Here is a 19,782-nt window from a genome sequence, read left to right as displayed (position 1 = left end):
CCTAACCCCGCATTGTTCAAAGGTCAACTGTAACCTTCAAATTTGTCATAGCTGTTTACTCTTTCAAGCAGAATGTGGGAGTTCCGATGGTCCCACATTTTTGTCAGTCTTTGGTGTTATCAGAGTTATTTTAATTTTGCTGAGATAGTGTGTGTAAAATAGTATCTCATGGTTTTGATTTGCATTTGTTCATTACTAATGAAGTTGAGCGTCTTTTCATCTATTTATTGGATGACTTGCCTATTCATAGCTTTTGCTCATTTTCTCCTGCCTTGTCCTTTTCTCATTGATCTGCAAGAGTTCTTTATAAATCCTGGGTACCAAACCTTCATTGATTATATAGGTTGTAAATATTCTCCAAGTCTGCAGCTAATATATTTTATTTTTTTGTGATGTCTCTAATCTTATAGAAGTTTAAAAATGTTTTAAAGATATAGTCGTACGTGTCCACATTTCCTTTTATTGTTTGTGCTCTTTGTATCGCGTTTAAGAAATCTTTCCCTACTCTGATACCATCAATATATTACCTTACAGGTTTTTTGAACAGTTTAAAATTTTGTTTTTCACATATTTAAGCCACCTGAAATTTATTTTGGGGTATGTTGTAATGTAGGGATCTATTTTTTTCTATGTGGGTAGCCAATTACCCCGAGACAATTTAACAGACAGTCCATCCTTTTCCACCGATCGTACATCACTTTTGTCATATGCCAAGTTCACATGTCTTTAAAGGTCTAATTCCAAGAAGTTCTAGTCTGTAACAGTGGTCTAGTTATTTGCCCATGTGCCAGGACTACACTGCTTTAATCACTCTGGTTTTATAGTAAAGTTGTGATATGTGCTAAGGCTAGCACCCTGGTATTCTTCCACTTCAAACTTGTATTGGCTTTTCTTGGCCATTTACTTCTTTATAAAAATGTTAAGAACAGTTTGTCAAGTTCCGTAAAATATATTGGTGGGGTTTTGATTAGAATTATACTGAAATTTGTATATTTGAGAAAAGTTGCCAACTTTATATTGAATTTGCCTCTTCTTGAGCATGGAATATCTCTCTGTCATTTTTTGTCTTCTTTTCAAAATGTTCTCCAATCAGGTTTTATCATTTTCTCCATAAAAATCATGTTGTATTCATTTCTAAGTATTCTATAGTCTTCATTGTTATTACAAATGACATTTTCTTTCTTTTAAAAAAATTGATTTATTTTGAGAGAACTTGCGAGTGCTGAGTGGGGGAGGGGCAGAGAGAGAGGGAGAGAGAGAGAATTCCAGGCAGACTCCCACTGCCAGAGTGGAGCCCAACACATGGCTCGAACTCACGAAATCATAACCTGAGCTGAAACCAAGAGCCAGAGGCTTAACTGGCTGAGCCAAGCAGGTGTCCCCAAATGGCAATTTTTAAAAACAAAATCTTCTATTTGTTGTTGTAATATAGGCATATTGATATTTGCATATTAATCTTGTCCCCAGAAAGGGGTGTATTAGTTCTAATTATTTGTGGGTTTTCATAAATTTTCTTTGTCACTAATCAAGTATCTATGTGTAGTGATGGCTTTATTTCTTTGTTTTCTTATTGTGCCAGGTCAGACTCCCTAGAACAAGTTGAATACAAACAGTAAAAAGCAGTATCCTTGTCTTGACTTTGGAAGTTATTTTCTCATCTTAGTTAACTGGATTTTTTTTTAAAAAAAATAATGAATTAGTGTTAAACTTCATCCAGTGTGTTCTCTGAAGCTACTGGGGCAATCATTTTTTCCTATTTATTTATTTATTATAAAGTTTATTTATTTATTTTGGGAGAGACAGAGAGAGTATGAGCTGGGGAGGAGCAGGGCAGAGGGAGAATTGCAGGCAGGTTTCTTACTCTCAGCTCAAAGCCCACACAGGGCTCAAACACATGAAACTGTGAGATCATGACCTGAGTGGAAATCAAGAGTTGGATGCTTAACTGACTCTTGAGCTGATTCTTTTTTTTTTTTAAACATTTATTTATTTTTGAGAGAGAGAGAGAGAGAGAGAGAGACAGAACGTGAGCAGGGGAGGAGCAGAGAGAGAGAGAGGGACACAGATCTGAAGCAGGCTCCAGGTTCTGAGCTGTCAGCACAGAGCCTGATGCGGGGCTCGAACTCACGAACCGTGAGATCATGACCTGAGCCAAAGTCAGACGCTCAACAGACTGAACCACCCAGGCGCCCCACTTGAGCTGATTCTTAACTGACTCTTTTTTTTTTTTTTTTTTTGATTTTTGGGACAGAGAGAGACAGAGCATGAACGGGGGAGGGGCAGAGAGAGAGGGAGGCACAGAATCGGAAACAGGCTCCAGGCTCCGAGCCATCAGCCCAGAGCCCGACGCGGGGCTCGAACTCACGGACCGCGAGATCGTGACCTGGCTGAAGTCAGACGCTTAACCGACTGCGCCACCCAGGCGCCCCTTAACTGACTCTTGAACCACCCAGGTGCTCCCATTTTTTTCCTTTTACTACATCCAGTTGTAAATATCTTTCTTTTTTTGTTTCTTTGTTCTTTCTTTTCTCTCTCTCTCTCTCTCTCTTTCTTTCATTTATTTTTCATTAATAGATTTTTAAAGTACACCATCCCTGTGTTCCTGCAATAAACCTTCTTGGTCTCACACACACACACACACACACACACACATACGCACACACACACTTGCACGGATTCTGCCAGATTCAGTTTGCTAATATTTTATTTAGGATTTTAATTTTATAAGTGTGACTGTCCCTCTTTCTCCATCGTCTGGTACAGACGTATTATAAATAAACAAATGGTTTGTAAGAGTTGGCAAAATAGGGATGTCTGGGTGGCTCAGTCTGTAGAGCTTGTGATTCTTGATTTCAAGATCGTGAGTTTCACATTAGGCGTAGAGTTTACTTTTAAAAAAAAGAGTTGGCAGAATAATACATCTGTAAAATGTGTGTGTGTGTTAACTTCTCATTCAATTTATTAGAATTTATAGATCTGTTCAGGTTTTCTGTTTCTTCTGAGTCAGCTTTGGCCCCGCTGTTCATCTAATTTCCCTACCTCTTCAGGACCAAAACCTCCTCTCCCATCCTTGGGTGGCTGGTAAAACATTTCTAAGTTAATAGAACCAATTCTCTCCCAGTCCCCTTCTAGCAACCATGGTCAGCTTATCCTCTGGCTTTCAGTTTTCTCTTCGTTTCTAGAACTTGGGATTTTATTTTTCTTTTGAAAACTCAGTCATGTTTACTTTCCCCCCATATTTTATCCAGTATTTCTAGGTGATGGTACATTTAGATTTTTAATTCCTCCATCTTGCTTGATTCTGTTCTCATTTTATAGATAACAAAGCTTGGGTTCAGAGTGGTTCAAGAGCCCGAGAAAGGCCACACCACTAATACTTTTGAACACAGTACGGTTCTGAATCCTGGGCTGTTGCCACATTATTCCATGCTGCCTTCTGCAGTCAATGAGGCAAGACCAGAAAAGGGGATTACAAAGTTAAAAGGAAAGGGTCTCATGGGCAAGATGGAGAAAGCCTGGGATGAAGCCGGGACTGTGGGGATGAATGATGCTAGGAAGTATGGAGGAAGTGATTGTGTTAAGAAAATGGCATATGGGACTCCCGGGCTGCATTGCTGGAGGGAGAATCGTGGCCTCAAACAATCCTCTCTGAGATTCTGAAATATGTAGCCCCCTACTCCAGATCCTGGCACGCAGGCATCCATTAAACCAATATTTCAACTCAATATTTATGGAGTGTCCAGTTCGAGGTCCCCTGAATATGACAAGAGCGAGCATCTGCAGACATGATCCCTGCCCTCAGAACACTTACATCTTCCAGGGAGACAGACATCCATCAAATAATGAACAAACACGGAACTGCAACTATGCCAAGTGCCTCAGAGGAAAAGTACACCTTGGTGTGGGGGCTCAGAAGAGGGGGATTTGACCCAGGAAGGAAGGTCAGGGTAGTTTTCGTGAGGATTGGCAGAGGAGCTGAGATCTGAGGAATGAAGAGGAGCTAGCTGAAAGAGAAATGGGAGGAAGAGCCTTTCAGGCCTGAGGGCCTAGCCTGCACAAAGGCTGTCTGCGGGAGGAAGTGCAAAGCGGACAGGAAGTGGAGGCTTCAGACTGAGTGGAAATGTGGTGGGAGAGGAGTCCGGAAAGGCCCGCAGGATCACAGTAGGCAGGGCCTTCGAGGCCAGGTTAAGGACTTGTGTCTTTAACCTAAAATCAATGGGAAAGCACTGAATGGGTTTAAGCAGGGTGCCCGAAACAATCGGATTTGCATTTCAAAAAGGCCTAACAGGTATGCGGGCTTGTATTCTCGAAGGCCATTCCCAGCCTCTCCAGCTATTGCCGTGATTCAGAGGAGAGCCAGATGGTCCAGATGGTGGTTGGAACAGGGAGGTGGAAGGATGGACAAGAAGGGACAGACTTGAGACATATTTTAACGGATACAACTGATCAGACTAGAGGTGGATTCAGTATTGACATGCTCGCCATGAACACCTCTACGTCAAATTTTTCAAAGGCAGGGGCTACATCATAGGATGCCTGTTTGTAAGACTCAGGTCCCAGAACAGCCCCTGACAGGTGGTGTGGACTCAGTACACACTTCCTGAAAAGGTGAAACTGACCAGCAGTCCCCCAAGTGATCCTTTTGCCTCTAAAGGTTCTTTCCTTGCTTCTTTTATGTGTCAATAATCAGCCTCTCTGACACATCATTGGGAGAAATCTGCCAAATTCTAAAGGGTGTACTTAGGGGGGAGTTAACCCAAGAACTAAGGTCTACCTTTTCCTTTAACGTGAATGGTAACAATAAACTTACTGCAAGTGTTGCCCAAGGCAGCAACTCCCCCAACAGAACCTTCTAAAAGAGTGAATGGTAGGGGTGCCTGGGTGGCTCAGTGAAGTGTCCGACTTCGGCTCAGGTCACGATCTCACGGTTCGTGAGTTTGAGCCTCGAATCGATAGCTCGTGCTGATAGCTCAGAGGCTGGAGCCTGCGTCAGTTTCTGTGTCTCTCCCTCTCTGCCCCTTCCCCGCTCACACTGTTTGGCACGCTCTCTCTCATGAATGAACATAAATAAATAAAAAAAATAATAAAAATAAATAAATAAATAGGTGAATGACAAATAAATAATAACAGCACCCTCCTCAGTGCCAGGCTGGGGCCAGAGGCACCATGGGGAGGGGACGCTTCCCAGCGTTCCCAGCACAAGAAGCAGCTTCCCAGCACAAGAAGAGGACATGAAGAAAACAATTTCATGAAATAAGTAGAGATAACAGGACAGGAAGTGCTTGTGTTGGGGCTTGACAACACTGGGGGGAAGGCACACACTGAAGAAGACGTCCTTGGGACACTTGCACCTGAAGGAGTTCTAAGTTTTTCTGCACTCAGACACACCACTTGCCAGGGTTTGGGGACTGAGAAGCCTGGGCAAGGAAAAAGGGGGGAGGTGGATGCGTAACAGAGAGAGAGAGAAATTGAGAGAGAGAGAGAGAGAGAAAGAGAGAGAGGTTTCCCCCCTCACCCCCCACCCCTTCCCCCACCCAAGACTTTCTTCTTCCCTTCTCATTGATCCTGGCTGGCCTGGTCCCACCTCCCCCGTGAGGCCCTTCCTAACCACCCTACAGGCTCCCAGTGATCCCCCTGCTCCAGAGGTATGGAGCCCCTTCGAGGGACATTTGCCGTTCACCCTATAAGGACAAAGCTAACATCTCATGGAGCACCTACAGCAGTGGTTCTTTGCCTTGGTGCACATCAGAATCACATGGAAGGTTTGTTAGAACACAATGGACCCACCTACAGAGTTTTATGTGTTAGGACCCTCAGTTTAAGTGGCGGGGTGAAGATTTCGTCCCAGGTCTCTCCGACTCTAGTAACCTTTCTTTCTCTATCTTGCTCCTTTGCATTGTTAGTTACCCTCCTGCAGGTATGTTGTTCCTCAACAAAACAGTCCATTGCTTTTTTGTATACTTTGTATCTCTTGCTTTGCCTAATCTATATATGCAGGCTTAATTGAGAGAGGCTGAAAGATTTGGGGAACTAACCCAGGGAAGCTAGAGGTGCAACAGAATCTGAACTAACCCCCACCCCACAACACCTCCTTCTCCCAGCACTGGGGAGGGAGAACACCTGGTCAAGTAGGGCAGTTATTCTTTCCTTCCTGCGTGGGTGGAGACTTACCTAGGGCAACGGTTTGCTAGGTCTCCCATATGATGTCACCCAAATAAACAGGCACATCTTCAAAGTTCAGTCATGGAGGCAGCAGAGAGGAGACAGGGGTCGAAATGTGAGAAGTGGACAGAAGGGGAGGGTGGGGTGGTATTGACTGGGGAGCCGGGGAGGGACAGAGGAGCCATAGGAAGGGAGATACAGGGGCCAGGGGCAGCTGGCTGTTCCAGAGTTCAGCAAGAGGGCGGGGGAACAGAGACCGAAGAGGCTGCGAGGGAACGAGCAACATGAGGCTGCGCTGACGCTCCTGGCAGCGCCTGGAACCAGAAGAGAAGCCGGGTCATTACATACGCATCAACTTCCACCTCGGTATCCTTCCATCCTTCCCGACTCCTCCGCATCTGTTTCTCTCTCTCTTCGAAACTTCAGGAGCAACGCCCACCTCTCCTCCCGCCCCACCCACCGTCCCGGGAGCTCCCCAGCCGCTGGATACCTGCGGTTGGAGAGGAGGGGAGCCAAGATCAGGGGTTCCGGGGAGCGGGCACAGAAAGAGGCTCCTACAAGGGTGAAGTGGGTGTTGTCTATTTCTGCAGGGCGAGAGGGCTCTGGGGGTGAGCTCCAGGCAGGTCTGCGAGACTTGCTGGGGCTCGAGGTGCCCCTCAGTCGGTATTGAAGGTGTTAGGGACCAGGGGAAAAGAGAAATCCCAAGCGTGGGCTGGGATGCCCTCGTGTCTGTGGATCAGATCGAGAGGCTGACTTCTTTGCCAGCGGGGCGGAGAACTGAGCGAGCCGCAGGAATTTGGGGCGGGTCGGGTGGGGGCGCGAAGGGCAACGGAAACAGGAAGTGAGGGGCAGAGAGGCTGAAGGGGGTAGAAGGAGCATCAGTTACTCTTGGGGAGGCCGGTCCTCCTCCCCGACCCCCGCAGTGCCCGAGACCCGGCGCGCAGCCGAGCACCCGGTCCCCCGCCCAGACTTGGGGCCCGGCTCGCTCGCGGAACTCGAGGCCCGGAGCCAGCGTATGGCTTCACTTGACGCCCCCACCCCTCAGCTCTGGGCCGCTGCCTGGACAGGCACAGAACTACACCTCCTGCGCGGCCCTCCCTCCACTCAGCCCGCGGCTCGGCGGGCATGGCTCGCTCACTCCTGGGAACTGTAGTCCCTGGTCCTGTCCGCCTTCTTTGGGAGGCGGCCGAGATGTCCAGCTCGGGGGTTCTGGCAGCGCTCCCCACTTCCCTCCCTCTTGTCTTTTCAGCTATGGAAACTAGCTTCTCGCAGTGAGGAAAAATTATCCTCCTTCCAAACATTACGGTGGGTCCCGTTGGAGTCTACCAACATGCCTTACTCTCGAGCCACTTTCCTGCTTTCCCTTTGGTATTTAAATCCTGGATCTCAAGCTGGGCGATTCAGCTTTTAGGGGGCAAGTTTGAGAAGACTTCAGACACCGCTTACCTCTTCACCCTGTCCCTTTCAACTTCATAGGTTGGTCCCCGCTAGTTTCGAACATATTTGCTGATTTGGGGACTCAGAAAAATGGGACTTACATACCGTGAATAACCTTTGACATTTCCTCCCCATTTCCAAGGTTGATTCCACATGATTTCCAGCTTGTCTCCCCAATCTCCCCCCACCCCTTCTAGTACACCCGTGATAAACACACACAGAACTGCGGGTTTCAAAGAGGAAAAGAAGCAAATTTGTTGTTGGTAGGGGAGCATGAAGGGGAGGGTTCTTCACCTTCCCCAACATCTTGTAGAGATGGGAGGTTGAGGGGCAATAGAAAAGGCAGTAGATGGGGGCGCATGCCCCACTCTGTACAATATAGAAGAATCTGATATAGACACTTTGTATAAAAGCCACTTGTCCTCATTTGTGTCCTCTTGCTGACTGGCTGGGCTGGGGGGCACTGGGGAACAAAGAAGCTGGGGTGGTGGGCCAGGACACAGGGACACCCCCTGGTCCCCATCCTCTGGCGTCCCCTTGTGGGGTCACTTTGGATCCTTGGTGGGGGCATAGCAAAGCTCCAGTGGCCGGGACACCTTCCAGAACTTCTCATTCACCAGTTCCAGGGTCAGCGAGCCATTCAGTGTCTACAGAGGGGGTAGAAGAGAGAGGCAGGGTAAGAAAAAGTTGGAGAAGGTGGTAAAGGATATGAATCAGAGGCAGAAAGTGACCAAGGGAGGAAGAAAGAAAAAGGAATAATAAAAAAGGTGGGGTAAAGCAGGGGCATAGGGAGTGAGTAGGAAGAAGATAAGACACAGACGTGAGATGAGAGATGCAGAGGGAGAGTGGAGGGTGGGCTAGTTAGGAGGTCAGGATCCAGGGTCTGTGTGGCCCCAGGCCACCCTCCCAGCCTCTCCCCTCTTATAGCACTGCCCTCAGAGGCTCTCACCGTGAAAGCTCCACCCCCGGGGGCGATGTAGATGGTGTACTGCTTTTCACTGACACCTTCCAGACTGGGCAAGGCAGGCTCCTCAGGGCCGTCACCTCCTCCGGTACCCCCACCCTCTCCACCACCCCCATCAGGTCCCCCGGCATCAGAGGCGCCCCCTCCAGGCCCTCCTGGCTCCCCGGCTTCTTGCTGCTGCCTCCGCTCAAGGGCAATACGCAGGGCCAAGTACTTGGAAAGATGGTCCACTGTAGCATTCCCAGTTGTCTTCACATACCTGAAGTGGGAAAGAAGGCAGGTTTAGGGGACAGGAAGCCGCAAATGGAAAAGGGAAGTAGGGGATTTTCCAAAAGGGCTTCTGGGTTAGGGTTTCTTTCTGGGTTTGGGTGAAGCCCACTTCTGATGGACATCTATATGATCTTTTTGATTTCTCAGAGGTCAGGGGAAAGACAGGGCTCTCACCTAGTCTGGCAGTATTCTCCCTTCTCCACGAGCAGGGGGTGGGGCCGGAACACGAGCTCAATTTCTCCGCCTGGCTCCGGGGGACTGGGGGCCCCAGGAGGGCTTGGGGGGCCTAGGGTTCCCCCTCCCAAAGTCCCTCCCCGGTCACCAGAGTCTTCAGAACCGGCGCCCCCACCCACCCCGCCGGTGCCACCTCCCCCTGTCCCTACACTGCTCCCCCCTGCACCCCCGCCACGGGGTCGCTTGGGAGCAGGGCCTGGGGCAGAGTCAGGGGCAGAGTCTGAGCTCACATCCTCTCCATCCCCCTCTCCCTCCCCAGGCTCTCCTTCCCCCCCACTCATCGTGGTGGTCTGATCTGACCCGGGCATCGGCCGCCTCACACGCTGGGCCCTGTAGAAGCAAGTGGTTGAGGTTAGAAAGCACCACAGATAAGGGGTTTAAACTTTAAACTTAAGAGAACAAGAGATCAGGGAAATCTTAATGATGACACCTAATATTTATTAAACACTAACTACACGCCAAACACACTGCTAAGTATTTTGCACTGATCGCCTCACATAGTACAAATCTTAGAAGCAGGTGATTATATTCTATTTATGGTTGAGAAAACTGAGGCTTAGAAATGTTAGATAACTTCTGTGCAACCACAGCCTCTTGCGTTTCCACATGGACTCCAAGAACCAGTCGCATAGGTTTGTAGAAATGCAGAATTTCAGGCCCAACTCCAGACGTACTGAATTAGAATTTGCATTTTTCACAGACCCTCTGGTAATCTGGATGCTTATTAAAGACCGAGCAATGCTGGCCTAGAAGGTCATTTAATTCCCCGCAAGGTGAATCCAGAGTTTATGCTCAAAATCACTCCACTGTTCTAACTTCTAGAAAGTTAGAGGGTGAGCTAATTTTTTCTTAAGAATAGTAGTACCAGTTGCTAACTAGGAAGCTGCAATTTACACCCCTGGCTTCCAGACCTTGACAATCAGGCTGTGGTTAGCTATTAAGACGCTAAGGTTTAGAAGCTGGCAGGCAGCAAAGACGGCACCAGGAGTCTGACCCACGGATCTGTCCCACCAGCCCTGCTATCGCCTCTCTCCCGGCCCGAACCTGTGCATGGCCTGCATGCGCAGCCCCTCTTCAATGCTGGAGCTCAGTGCCTGTTGGTTGTGCAGGCGACTGAGGCGGATGAGCACCCGGTCTTGGTGGGCCTCATATTCCTCCCGGCTGGGATAGATCTTAGAGATCAGGGCATCAAAGTTGGGATCTGGCCGCAGAGACCGCTTGGATACCAGCTTCTTGCGGCAGGTAGGGCACTCCTTGTTCCTGGGGTGGGAGAGAGGAGGCCCTCAACGAGTCAGTCTCAGTCGCTAGGACACTGAGGCCCCAACTCTGTACCCTTCACCCCATCTCAAACACATCCCTCCCATTACCCGCTCCGCAGGGCCGTGACAATACAGTCGGAGCAGAATCGGTGGAGGCACTCCTTGGTGGTCATTGTATTCTTCAGCATGTCCAGGCAGATGGGGCACATGAGTTCTGAATGCAGTGACCGAGGGGAAACCGCAATCTCTGTGCCATCCATGATGGCTTCCTGGAGACATCAGTGAGTGGAAAGGTGATGGTGGGTTGGGGGGAAAGGGGTTTTAGAAACAGGTGGCAATGGAATGGGAGTTTTGAGAAATACAGTGAAATAACAGAATCTGGGTACCCCGTGTTGACCACTTGAGGAAGACGGGAATTCTGAGAAAGAGGAGCTAGTGACTTGGAGAGAATGGAGAACAGAAAGGAGTAGTGTCCATTAACTGAAAGTAGGAGCTTTGCAACAGGAGGATCTGAGGTTTGGTCAGAGGTCTGGGGCCGAGATGGCACAGATGTGGGGTTTGGGGAAGACTTTTTCAATCTAACTTCTTAAAGTGTGGTCTGGGTGCAACCTGTATCAGAATACCCTATGGTGCTTGTTTAAAACACAGATTCTGGGGCCCCATCTCATTATGGTATCAGAATATTGGCAAGGCGTGGTGAGGGGGTGGGTTGCGCAGGGGAGGGCTCCATTTCTAGTAAACTTGGAAGGAAAGTCTTATGTGCATTGACCTTTGACACTGAACTGAGGAACACTGAAGGTAATGTCTATGTGTTTACTATTTTTCAGATGAAGGCAGTCATACTCGCCCTACATCTGTGGCAATAGCTGATGTGAGAATGAAACGAGATAAATGTGAAAGTGCTTGGAAAAGATTAAGGTGATTCAAAGGTGGGGTCAAGGGAGTCTGTGACATCCGGCAGGGTCGGCAGAATAGGGCGAAAAATGGAAAAGAGGCTGTGAGATAGGGGTCTGTTTGAAGGGTTTGGGGAAAGGGAGTAAGCTGTGAAAGGAAAGTCCCTATCACCTGCGGGGTCCGGTGGAGCTCGTATAGACTCAGTTCCCACGTTTTGCTGGCATTCTGGGCATTCGCCGGCGTCGTCATGGTGACAGGGCACAGACCCCCCACCCGGGCTCGGCAGCGGTGGAGGAGGAGAGGTAGGCTGGGGAAAGGGGGAAGGGGGGGAAGGGTGTTAGGGGGGCCGCCCTCGCGCAGACCCCGCCCCTCCTGTGGCTCCCCCCACAACCTCCGCCCCGCGCCGCGCTGCCCCTCACCGGGCTCCAGCCGTCCGCGCCCCGTTGCCGCAGCGCCTCTCACTGGGCCCGGGCTCTCAGCCCCAGTTCGCTCGGTCCGCAGCCGCTGCTCAGACAGCAGCTCCCGCCGCCGCCGCCGCCATGGCCCGGGCGCTGGGGCCCTACGTCACTTCCGTTTGTCCCTCCGCTACCCACCCCCCCCCACCCCGCCCCGCCAGCGGAGACGTCACCCGCCACTCCGGGCTCGGGTGGGACGCGACGTGGGCTCCCGGGTTCCCCCGCCCTCGGGCGCGTCCGCCTTGCGTGAGGAGCCGGCGTCCCCGGAGTCCCCCGCTACGTGGGGACCGCGGTCTCAGTTCCCGGGCCGGCACCGTCGCGCTGCCAACCTTAGCCACCGTTCCCTTCCCGAGGTCCCCACCCGGGGCCTCCGCTCCGGAGGGCGGGGCCTGGGATCTCTTGGACCCCGGGAGGGTAGAGAGGGGTTGGAAAAGGGGCCACCTCCCCCACTCCGCGTCCCCTAGCGGCTCTGGGGGACAACTGCCCCCCTCCCCACAACTCCGTAACCCCAGCCCGGCATTCCGGGGAGGGGAGGGGGAAGGCTGGAAAGGATCTTCGGCCTTTTCAGTCCTCCAGTCCTGTGAACGCAACTAAATCCGGATGAGCCCGGGATTCCCCTTACCACCCTGGGGACTTGCTGCACCCTTCGCTTTGGCTCTCCCTAGACCCTCCGACCCGCTCTCCCCTCGAGGTTTGGGGACAGCGGCTCGGGACGTCCAGACTCAACTCTCGGCCGGAGCCATAGACTCGAGAATTGCGTTTGGACAATCAAGAGCCGCGGCCCGGGGCGGGGGAGGGAGGCGCACGGGAGGAACAGGGGAATGGAGACACCACGCGGAAGCAGGGACACACACACACACACACACACACACACACACACACACACACACACGATGGGGCCCCTATAGGGGAGGGGGTGTGCGCGTGTGGGTGGATGGGGGCACAAGGGGCAGAATGTCTGGAGTGGGAAGCGGACAGAAGCCTCCTCCAGGACTTTTCTGTAAAGGAAGGGGACAGGGAGGAAAGAGAAGAGGAAGGGGCAGAGCGATCCCCATTGAGGGCAGGGGATGAGATGTGGGGGGGCGGGGGGGGGGGAAGACCGTAGTGGGCGTCCTGTCTCCTCCAGCCTGAGCTGGGGCTCCCGGACTTGGGCTGCAGCTGCCAGGGGGTAGCCTGTTTCTGGGACAAGGCAGCAGTGGGTCCCCTCGCCCCCTCCCCCAGTTCCCCCCTACTTCCCTGTCCTCTCCTTCAGTCCGTGGCCAGTCCTTATGTGGGCTCCAGAGTCGATTAGCGCGGACCCCCTCCCCTTCCTCCTCCTCCTCCCAGCCCCCTCCCTTCTGCTCTCCTCCAGCCCCTTTCATCGGCTGGTCCATTCCCCTAATCCTGGCCCCCTCCCCTAATCCCCCCCACCCGACCCCAGGCCGGCTGCAGCTATTGTAAGGTGGAGAGAAAGGGGAGGGGGGGGACTCAGAAAAGGGAGGGGGTAGGGGAGGGCCACCTGTTCCAAGACCCCCTCCCAAGGCCAGACTGGACACCAGGATGGGGCCATGAACAAACCACCCTTGGGGACCATAAGGACCCAGGGAATTGGGGAGAGGGTACTGGGGCTGTAGGAACAGTGGAAGGGGGTGGGGGCCGAGACCCCCTCCCTCTATAAAGACCCAGAATGTCACGCATACACAGTGACATACACTCTCTCCTCTCACACCCGGCGGCGGGGGTTGCCCTGGGAGACCAGGCAGTGAAAGGGAACAATCCTTCGGGAAAGGGAAAGGAGGGGGAGGTGGGGAAGGGTCTGAGGGCTTAGACACAAGAAGAACCGGAGGTGGCAGGGAAGAGGATTTGGAATTTATTAGGGTCACAAGCACCCCTGCCTCCCATATTCAGCATTCCAGAGCCATACACTGCCACCCCTTTTGTAGCCTGGGAACTCAGAGTCCTCATCAGCAGGAGGCCGGGTGGAGTGGTGGGGGAGTGAGCAGAATCCAGGGTCCGTGAAGCAGTTACATGAAAAGACCTCCTGGGAGGGGCAGAAACATTTGGACAGATGCATAGGTGGAGACAAATGGGCTGGGGGGGGGGGTGCCCAGTTCAGTCCCTTGCCTATGGGAACTTCTGCTCTTCCCTTAGTGGCTCCAGACTCCCTTCTCTTGCTTTCTCTTATCATCTAGGTTCCACTTCTCTGCCTTCTCCCTCCCCATGATGGCCTCATACCAGTGACTTCCACTGAGGCCCCTGTGATGTATCCACTGTCTTCAGATGCCAAGAATGCGACCACATCTGCCACATCTATGGGAATGGTGGGGAAAAGGCAGAATCCTATTCACTTTCATAGATCCAAAGTCATCACCTCCCACCAGAACCCCTCCCCACCAACACACACACACACACACACACACACACACACACACACACCAACCACCAATCCTGGTGAGATCCTTTCAGATCCCACAAAGTTTGGGATTTCTTCATTCAGGCCCCCTCCCTAACTCCTTTTCCTTATTCAGTGCTCACCCTCAGGATCCCCCAAATGCCCCATCGGGATCATTCCAGTCACCTGTAAGAAAACACTCATACATGTGTAAATGTTTTTTACTTTTTTTTTTTTTTGGTAGGCTGTCTGTGGCACCTTTTTCTTTTTTCATTCCTTGTACACTTATTGAATATCTACTATTTGTCAGGCCCTGTGCTCAGCATTCTCTCTGAAGCCCAGAGAGATTGGGTGTCTGAATAACTCTGCCCTCTACCCACAGCCTCCTACCTTGTCCAGCACTTTCTGTGGCACTTTCTGTGTCATGGGTGTTGTAATAAACCCTGGGAGGACAGAGTTACAGCGGATCCCATGTCTGTGGAAGGGATAGTGGCTGCTGACTCTGGAAAGGGCTGAACACTGACACACCCCCTCCCCAGACCTCCCACATGGCTCAGCAAATCCCTCTGTACCCCCAGCTGTGTCTGACTAACCGGCCAAGTTCTCGAGCTGCAGTCTGGGTCAGCCCAATCACTCCAGCCTTGGATGCTGCGTAGTTTGTCTGTCCCATGTTCCCCACCTATAGGTGAGTCAGAGATTTGGAATGAGTCAGGAGTCCCAAGGAGGGGCTCTCCTCTCTGTGCCCAATTGGCTGGCTGACCTTCTCCTAACTCAACCTGACCTTCCCTGTGATGCTACTGATGTTGATGATGGAACCATGACAACCACTGGACACCAGGAGTTGGGCTGCAGCTTGAGTGACTAGAAAGATGCCCTGGTGGGGAAAGAGTAACAAGGCAGAAAGGAACAGTTGGGTGACAGTCCTCCTCCAGCTCCCTCCCCCAGGCTAGAGAAACCAGAAGTCACAGGTTCAGAAGTCGCCACCTTGAGGTTGACAGCTATGACTTTGTCCCAGTCATCCTCAGACATGTGGAGCAGAAACTCATCCCTGGTGATCCCAGCACAGGACACAACGACGGACGGTGGGCGAGAAAAGCAGGCCTATGGAAGGGGGCGGTTACACACCAAAACCCAAGTAGAGCCGGGTTAGTGAAGACAATCAATGTTGGCTCTTTAAAGGGGGCGAGGTCGTCTCGCGTTCACCTGTACTTGTTCCAGCAGGCGCCTGACCGCCCCGGCCTCAGACACGTCAGCCTGGAAGGCTGCGTGGTCCCCGCAGGGCGCCACCTCCTCGCTCCCCCGCCCGCCCAGCAGCCGCACCGTCTCGCTTGCCGCCGCCTCGTCCAGGTCGCAAGCGGCTACGGCGGCCCCCTCTCTGGCCAGGCGCACACTGACAGCTCGGCCGATGCCGCTACCCGCGCCTGAGGTGGGAGAGAACACACGGAGTGGGGGGAAGGGGAGAAAGGGAGGAGTAGGCAGGGTCAGGGGTCAACAGGGCGCAAAGTAGTAAAATTCGGACCAGGGGCCAGAGGTCACAGCGGCTGCAGACCCCAAGGACAACACTCCGGCACCCCGACCCGCCCTGGAAGAACATTCCCTCAACCTGTGACCAGGGCCAGCGCCGAGCGGAGACGGAGCTGAGACGCCATGTCCGCCGGCGGGTGGGCGGACACTGAACCCAGCACTGAACCAATCCTAGCGCAGAGGAGGCGTGGCAAGAGCAAAGCCGCGCCAACCTAAGCCCGGCCAGCGTTGAGTCTTCGGAGGCCACCAGCACAGGCTGACCCTCCACCGCGGGGGCGTGGTCACGCGCCACCGCTTGGGGGCCTGGGGAATGGGAAGATGAGGGGCCCTCATTCTCTCAAAAAAGACAAAGACCGCGTTTGGGGCGGAAGATCCGAGGACTTTATTTCCGGTTACCACCCCTACCCCTCAATTCAGTGATATCAAAAGAATAGGAAAAAAAAATCAGGCCATGAGATTGGCAAGCCCACCTCCCCCCCTCAATCACTCCCAAATCAGGACACACGATTGATGTTTAATTGATGTATATCCCCCACTCTTCCTGCTACCCACTCTGTCCAGGGCTCTGGTCTTCCCTGAAGCTTCCACCAACAGGTGGGAAGGGAGGGCGGACCTTGGATAAACCTGCTCTTGGTAGCTTGGTTTTCTGCAAACAGGTTCGGTAGGGGACACGGGGTAGGCTGTCATCACCTCTCTTCTCCAGCCTTCTTCATGGCCCCATTTAACCCCCTAAACCCAACAACATGGTCAGCACATGACTAACACTATGGTCCCTCTGACTTCTCATTCTCACTTCTGCAGCTCTTATAAGACTGCAAAATCTTGATGGCCCTAATGACAACGTTACCACTTCCCTAGCTTACAACTTCCTTCAGCAGACATCCCTGGCCAGGGTCCCCAACTTCCACAGACCCCTGACCTGGAAGGCTTACACACTAGAGATTTAGGGCTGGAGTGGGGACGGTTTACCCCACCTCTCACTCGAGGTGGGCAATCAGCACCATCATGACAACTCCCCCTAGCAGCCCCAGCACCTCCAGAAGTGACTGCAATGGTGATGCCTCCCTCAACAGCTCAGGCAACACGGACACCGTTGCTACATAGATGAAGCCACCTGCAGTGAATGGCAGAACCCAGCCAGGACCTGTACCACTTGCAACTTCACTGCCCACTGCCCCTCCTTCAGTTAGGAGGGCACAGGCTGTGCCTGCCAGTGCCCCTATTGCCGTCAGTAGTTGCAGACGCATCGCCTGGTGGGCAGAAAAGACAGAAAGGCATTCAACAACATCTAAAGATGATCAGTGGTTAGGCATGTTTGGTGGGGTACAGGTATATATGGGTAGGGTGCAGGTCTTTGGGACCTGAAGAATAAGGCAAAAAGAGGAGGATCTAGAATCGACACTTTCTGAAAAACCTAAAAATATCAAAGAGGTCCTTTCCACAGAACTTCTGATTCGGAAGGTCAGGGTGGGGGGCAGTGTAAAACACCCTCATAAACCATTCAGACGGTTTGTGGACTAGAATTCAAGAAATACTGAGCCACAGGACAAAGAAACAGAAGTTCTTCTCCCTCGTTTCTAGAGGCTGTATTGTTTGTAACAGTACCAACTTGTCTGAAACTAATGCGAGGCGATCTTGGGTTTTGGGTGGGTGAACAGGAGAGGTAAAGACTGAGGCAATCGTGTCTCGCGCACATCATTACCAACCTGTTTTTTGCTGCACCCAGACTGGACCAGGATGGCAAAGTCCCCAACTTCATGGGGCACTTCATGTAGCAGAACAGTCATTGTGGTCAGGATCCCTAGCCCCCGACCTCCTCTAAATGAAGCACCAATAGCCAGACCATCTGTGAAGTTGTGTGCCAGGTCAGCAGCCAGATTCAGGTACCCTGATACACGCAGATCTTGTACAAGTAAAAAGGAAGACAATGGTTAGAGTCATCTACCACCCCTTGTCCCAGCCCTTCAGCCATTATCACATCTCCCCCCAGAGACCACTTCACATCCAGCCCCTTCATGTTTCTCAAGACACCTGCCATTACCCACAGTGTATATTCCATGTGATTTGTGATATCCTTTGCCCAAGTTTATCGATAACCCTGGCCCTCACCTGAACCTTTTTTTTCCTCTTCAGAATTCTGAGGTCTCACTGGCCCATCTTTGAGCCCTGTGCTCCCTCCTCTCCTCTTCCGAGACCCACCTGCTTCCTTTTCTTCTTCCTCTGAGCTCTGTTTCTCCTTTGAAGACCGCTCTGAGGAAAGAAGTTAGTAGAGTGGAGAACAGAAATCTCCAGAAATGTCCTCAAAAGGGAAGTCCCCTCCTGCTGAACAGCCGTAAGGTAAGGGGATTCTGCAGCAGGCAAGGTGGCTTTCAAGGAAAGCTGTTCCTGTACTCACCCTGTCTTCCATGCCCATGACCTCCCTGTGTGTGACCATGAGCGTGTCCATGTCCGTGACTGTGTCCATGTCCTCCTTTCACATGTCTCACAAATTTCTCCACCACAAGAAAGGCAACAATTCCACTGAGGACCCACAGTCCCACAGACAGAATGGGTCCCTGGCCTGGGAATAGAGGCATTGAGACATTAAGGGAAATATGGATTCCAGACTCCTCCTCCCCAAGTGCAGGAAGAGAACAGGGAGGGAAAGACCTCTCTCAACATCCCAATACATCTCCATCCACCCCTTCCTCACCACTGTGGGAGTGTCCATGTCCAGGCTGCTCCAGAGGGTGGTGAGAATGAGGTTCTAGAGGAAGGGGGAGAAAAAGCCAGATGAGTGAATACCCTGCCCAAGGGGCATGCATTTGGGGGAATATTGGAAGGTCAAGGATCACAAAGGATGAAGAACCCTTCTGCCCAGAGAATAAAATATGTTAAGATTTGCAGTAGTGGCCAAAAATCACTTACCCAGAGCATGAGGAATGAGGTGCAGAAAGGCATCTCCCAGGAGCCCACCGGAAGCAAAACTGAGCAAGATCTGGAGCAGAGAGCGGTGCCGGGGGGAGTTTGATTCCACAGGGATAAGGAAGAGGACAAAAAATGGAGCTGCGGAGATCAGCACTGTGGCCCCCAGTGCCTGGTGAGGGGAGAGTCAGGGGTCAAGTGGTGTGGGGTTTCCCAACAATCCAGAACCGGCCCCTCTCTCTCCCATCCCCTGGGGACTCACATAGGCCCAGAGAGTGACAGTATCCAGGTCCTGCTTGATGCCTGGAGCCCCAGACTCCCCATAGCCTCCATGGCTGTGCTCATGGTCATGTCCATGTCCTCTGTGGTAGAGGCTCTCATGGGATTGGCCATGGCTATGGCCATGGTGCAAATCCTCATGTGAATGTCCATGTTCGTGACCGTGGGTATGCCCATGCCAGATGCTCTCGTGAGTGTGGCCATGGCCATGGGCATGACTGTGTCCATGGTGAAAATCCTCTTGTGAGCGCCTGTGGCTGTGGCCATGGAAGTCTTCGTGCAGGTCCTGGTGCAGGTCGCCATGACCCCCGTGTCCGGCCACTAGCAGCCCCAAGGCCGCCCAGGTCAGCAGTCCCATGGCCACCCAGTGGGGAGCCCCCAGGCCCCTGGCCATCACGCTGACCAGAGGGACAGAGATAGTGACTCCACTTGACCCTCAACTCTACACCTATGCAGGGTCAGTTTTACTCCGTTTGTGCCCTCCGTCCACTTCTATGGGCCGCTCCCCGATTCCGTTCTGTCCCCACCCACATTGTTCCCAAGACTCGGTCTCTTTATCTCGAACCCCCTCCCGGATGTAGGGCCCTGGGACACCGCTCTAGGCTTTGATCCTCCACTTTACGGACTCTCTGGGCCCTAGTCTCTATGATCCACTAGAAGATGGAAAAGGTCTGGAAAGGACGGTAGGGTAAAGCAGGGAATTCTCACCGGCTTCAGGATCTTCTCCTTTCCCGGTTTGCTCGGACGTGGCAGTCCCGCCTCTAGCTCCCGCGAGAACAGGAAGTTCCGCTCCCCCTCCGTCCCGATACCTTTACCAAGATGGCGACACACCGGTGGCGGCGAGGCCACGCTGCTCTGGCGCGCATGCGCAGGTGTGGAGGTTATTTGAGGGGAGGCTGGGCGAGGCCGGCTAACTGGGCTGAGGAGACCGCCTCCTCCGTTTCCAACTAGACGAGGGGGCGGGAACTAGCACGGAGACTTCCCGTCTATACCAAGATGGCTGCCATATCGGCGCTGTCATTTTGGTAC

At 52.3% G+C, this 19,782-nt stretch overlaps 3 protein-coding genes across 4 annotated transcripts; all 3 read right to left on the bottom strand.

Moving 5' to 3' along the window:
- Positions 1-7,829: 7,829 nt before the first annotated feature.
- On the bottom strand, positions 7,830-11,770 carry RING1 (ring finger protein 1). Its single transcript, XM_030315224.1, has 7 exons — positions 11,640-11,770; positions 11,392-11,527; positions 10,435-10,595; positions 10,112-10,327; positions 9,008-9,397; positions 8,549-8,822; positions 7,830-8,246 (listed from the first exon to the last, which is right to left on the bottom strand). Exons 2-7 carry the CDS (start codon positions 11,467-11,469, stop codon positions 8,145-8,147), a joined length of 1,221 nt encoding a protein of 406 aa, XP_030171084.1. The 5' UTR covers positions 11,470-11,527; positions 11,640-11,770; the 3' UTR covers positions 7,830-8,144.
- A 1,731-nt stretch (positions 11,771-13,501) lies between these two features.
- HSD17B8 (hydroxysteroid 17-beta dehydrogenase 8) lies at positions 13,502-15,724 on the bottom strand. The gene is made up of 9 exons (XM_030315222.1): positions 15,650-15,724; positions 15,250-15,467; positions 15,031-15,147; positions 14,828-14,920; positions 14,640-14,725; positions 14,437-14,521; positions 14,190-14,232; positions 13,890-13,964; positions 13,502-13,695 (listed from the first exon to the last, which is right to left on the bottom strand). The coding sequence occupies exons 1-9, from the start codon at positions 15,693-15,695 to the stop codon at positions 13,679-13,681; spliced, it is 780 nt and encodes a 259-aa protein (XP_030171082.1). The 5' UTR covers positions 15,696-15,724; the 3' UTR covers positions 13,502-13,678.
- Positions 15,725-15,928: 204 nt separating this feature from the next.
- SLC39A7 (solute carrier family 39 member 7) lies at positions 15,929-19,602 on the bottom strand. Of its 2 annotated transcripts, XM_030315220.1 has the most exons (8): positions 19,462-19,602; positions 18,737-19,151; positions 18,478-18,646; positions 18,263-18,316; positions 17,966-18,130; positions 17,680-17,820; positions 17,277-17,473; positions 15,929-16,820 (listed from the first exon to the last, which is right to left on the bottom strand). In XM_030315220.1, the coding sequence occupies exons 2-8, from the start codon at positions 19,145-19,147 to the stop codon at positions 16,548-16,550; spliced, it is 1,410 nt and encodes a 469-aa protein (XP_030171080.1). In that variant the 5' UTR covers positions 19,148-19,151; positions 19,462-19,602; the 3' UTR covers positions 15,929-16,547. The 2 variants fall into 2 exon arrangements, with proteins under 2 accessions (XP_030171080.1, XP_030171081.1); XM_030315221.1 differs by lacking the exon at positions 19,462-19,602 and having other exon boundaries at positions 18,478-18,630; positions 19,005-19,056.
- Positions 19,603-19,782: the final 180 nt, after the last annotated feature.

Source organism: Lynx canadensis, chromosome B2 (genome assembly GCF_007474595.2).
Source record: "Lynx canadensis isolate LIC74 chromosome B2, mLynCan4.pri.v2, whole genome shotgun sequence".
Classification (NCBI taxonomy): domain Eukaryota; kingdom Metazoa; phylum Chordata; class Mammalia; order Carnivora; family Felidae; genus Lynx; species Lynx canadensis.
Note: the sequence above shows the minus strand (reverse complement) of the source record. Positions and strands in the feature narration are given on the sequence as shown.

Excerpts from the sequence above, each read along its gene's own strand:
- RING1 (XM_030315224.1), bottom strand. The coding sequence starts at position 11,469 with ATGACGACGCCGGCGAATGCCCAGAATGCCAGCAAAACGTGGGAACTG. Across the intron at positions 10,328-10,434 it reads GTCACGGCCCTGCGGAGCGG|GAACAAGGAGTGCCCTACCT; the intron begins GTAATGGGAGGG and ends CTCCCACCCCAG. Across the intron at positions 8,247-8,548 it reads CCGGGGGTGGAGCTTTCACG|ACACTGAATGGCTCGCTGAC; the intron begins GTGAGAGCCTCT and ends CCCCCTCTGTAG.
- HSD17B8 (XM_030315222.1), bottom strand. The coding sequence starts at position 15,695 with ATGGCGTCTCAGCTCCGTCTCCGCTCGGCGCTGGCCCTGGTCACAG. Across the intron at positions 15,148-15,249 it reads GCCTGCTGGAACAAGTACAG|GCCTGCTTTTCTCGCCCACC; the intron begins GTGAACGCGAGA and ends CCCCTTCCATAG. Across the intron at positions 14,726-14,827 it reads TCAGTAGCATCACAGGGAAG|GTGGGGAACATGGGACAGAC; the intron begins GTCAGGTTGAGT and ends ACTCACCTATAG.
- SLC39A7 (XM_030315220.1), bottom strand. The coding sequence starts at position 19,147 with ATGGCCAGGGGCCTGGGGGCTCCCCACTGGGTGGCCATGGGACTGCTG. Across the intron at positions 18,131-18,262 it reads ACATGGACACTCCCACAGTG|GCCAGGGACCCATTCTGTCT; the intron begins GTGAGGAAGGGG and ends CTCTATTCCCAG. Across the intron at positions 17,474-17,679 it reads AGAGGAAAAAAAAGGTTCAG|ATCTGCGTGTATCAGGGTAC; the intron begins GTGAGGGCCAGG and ends TACTTGTACAAG.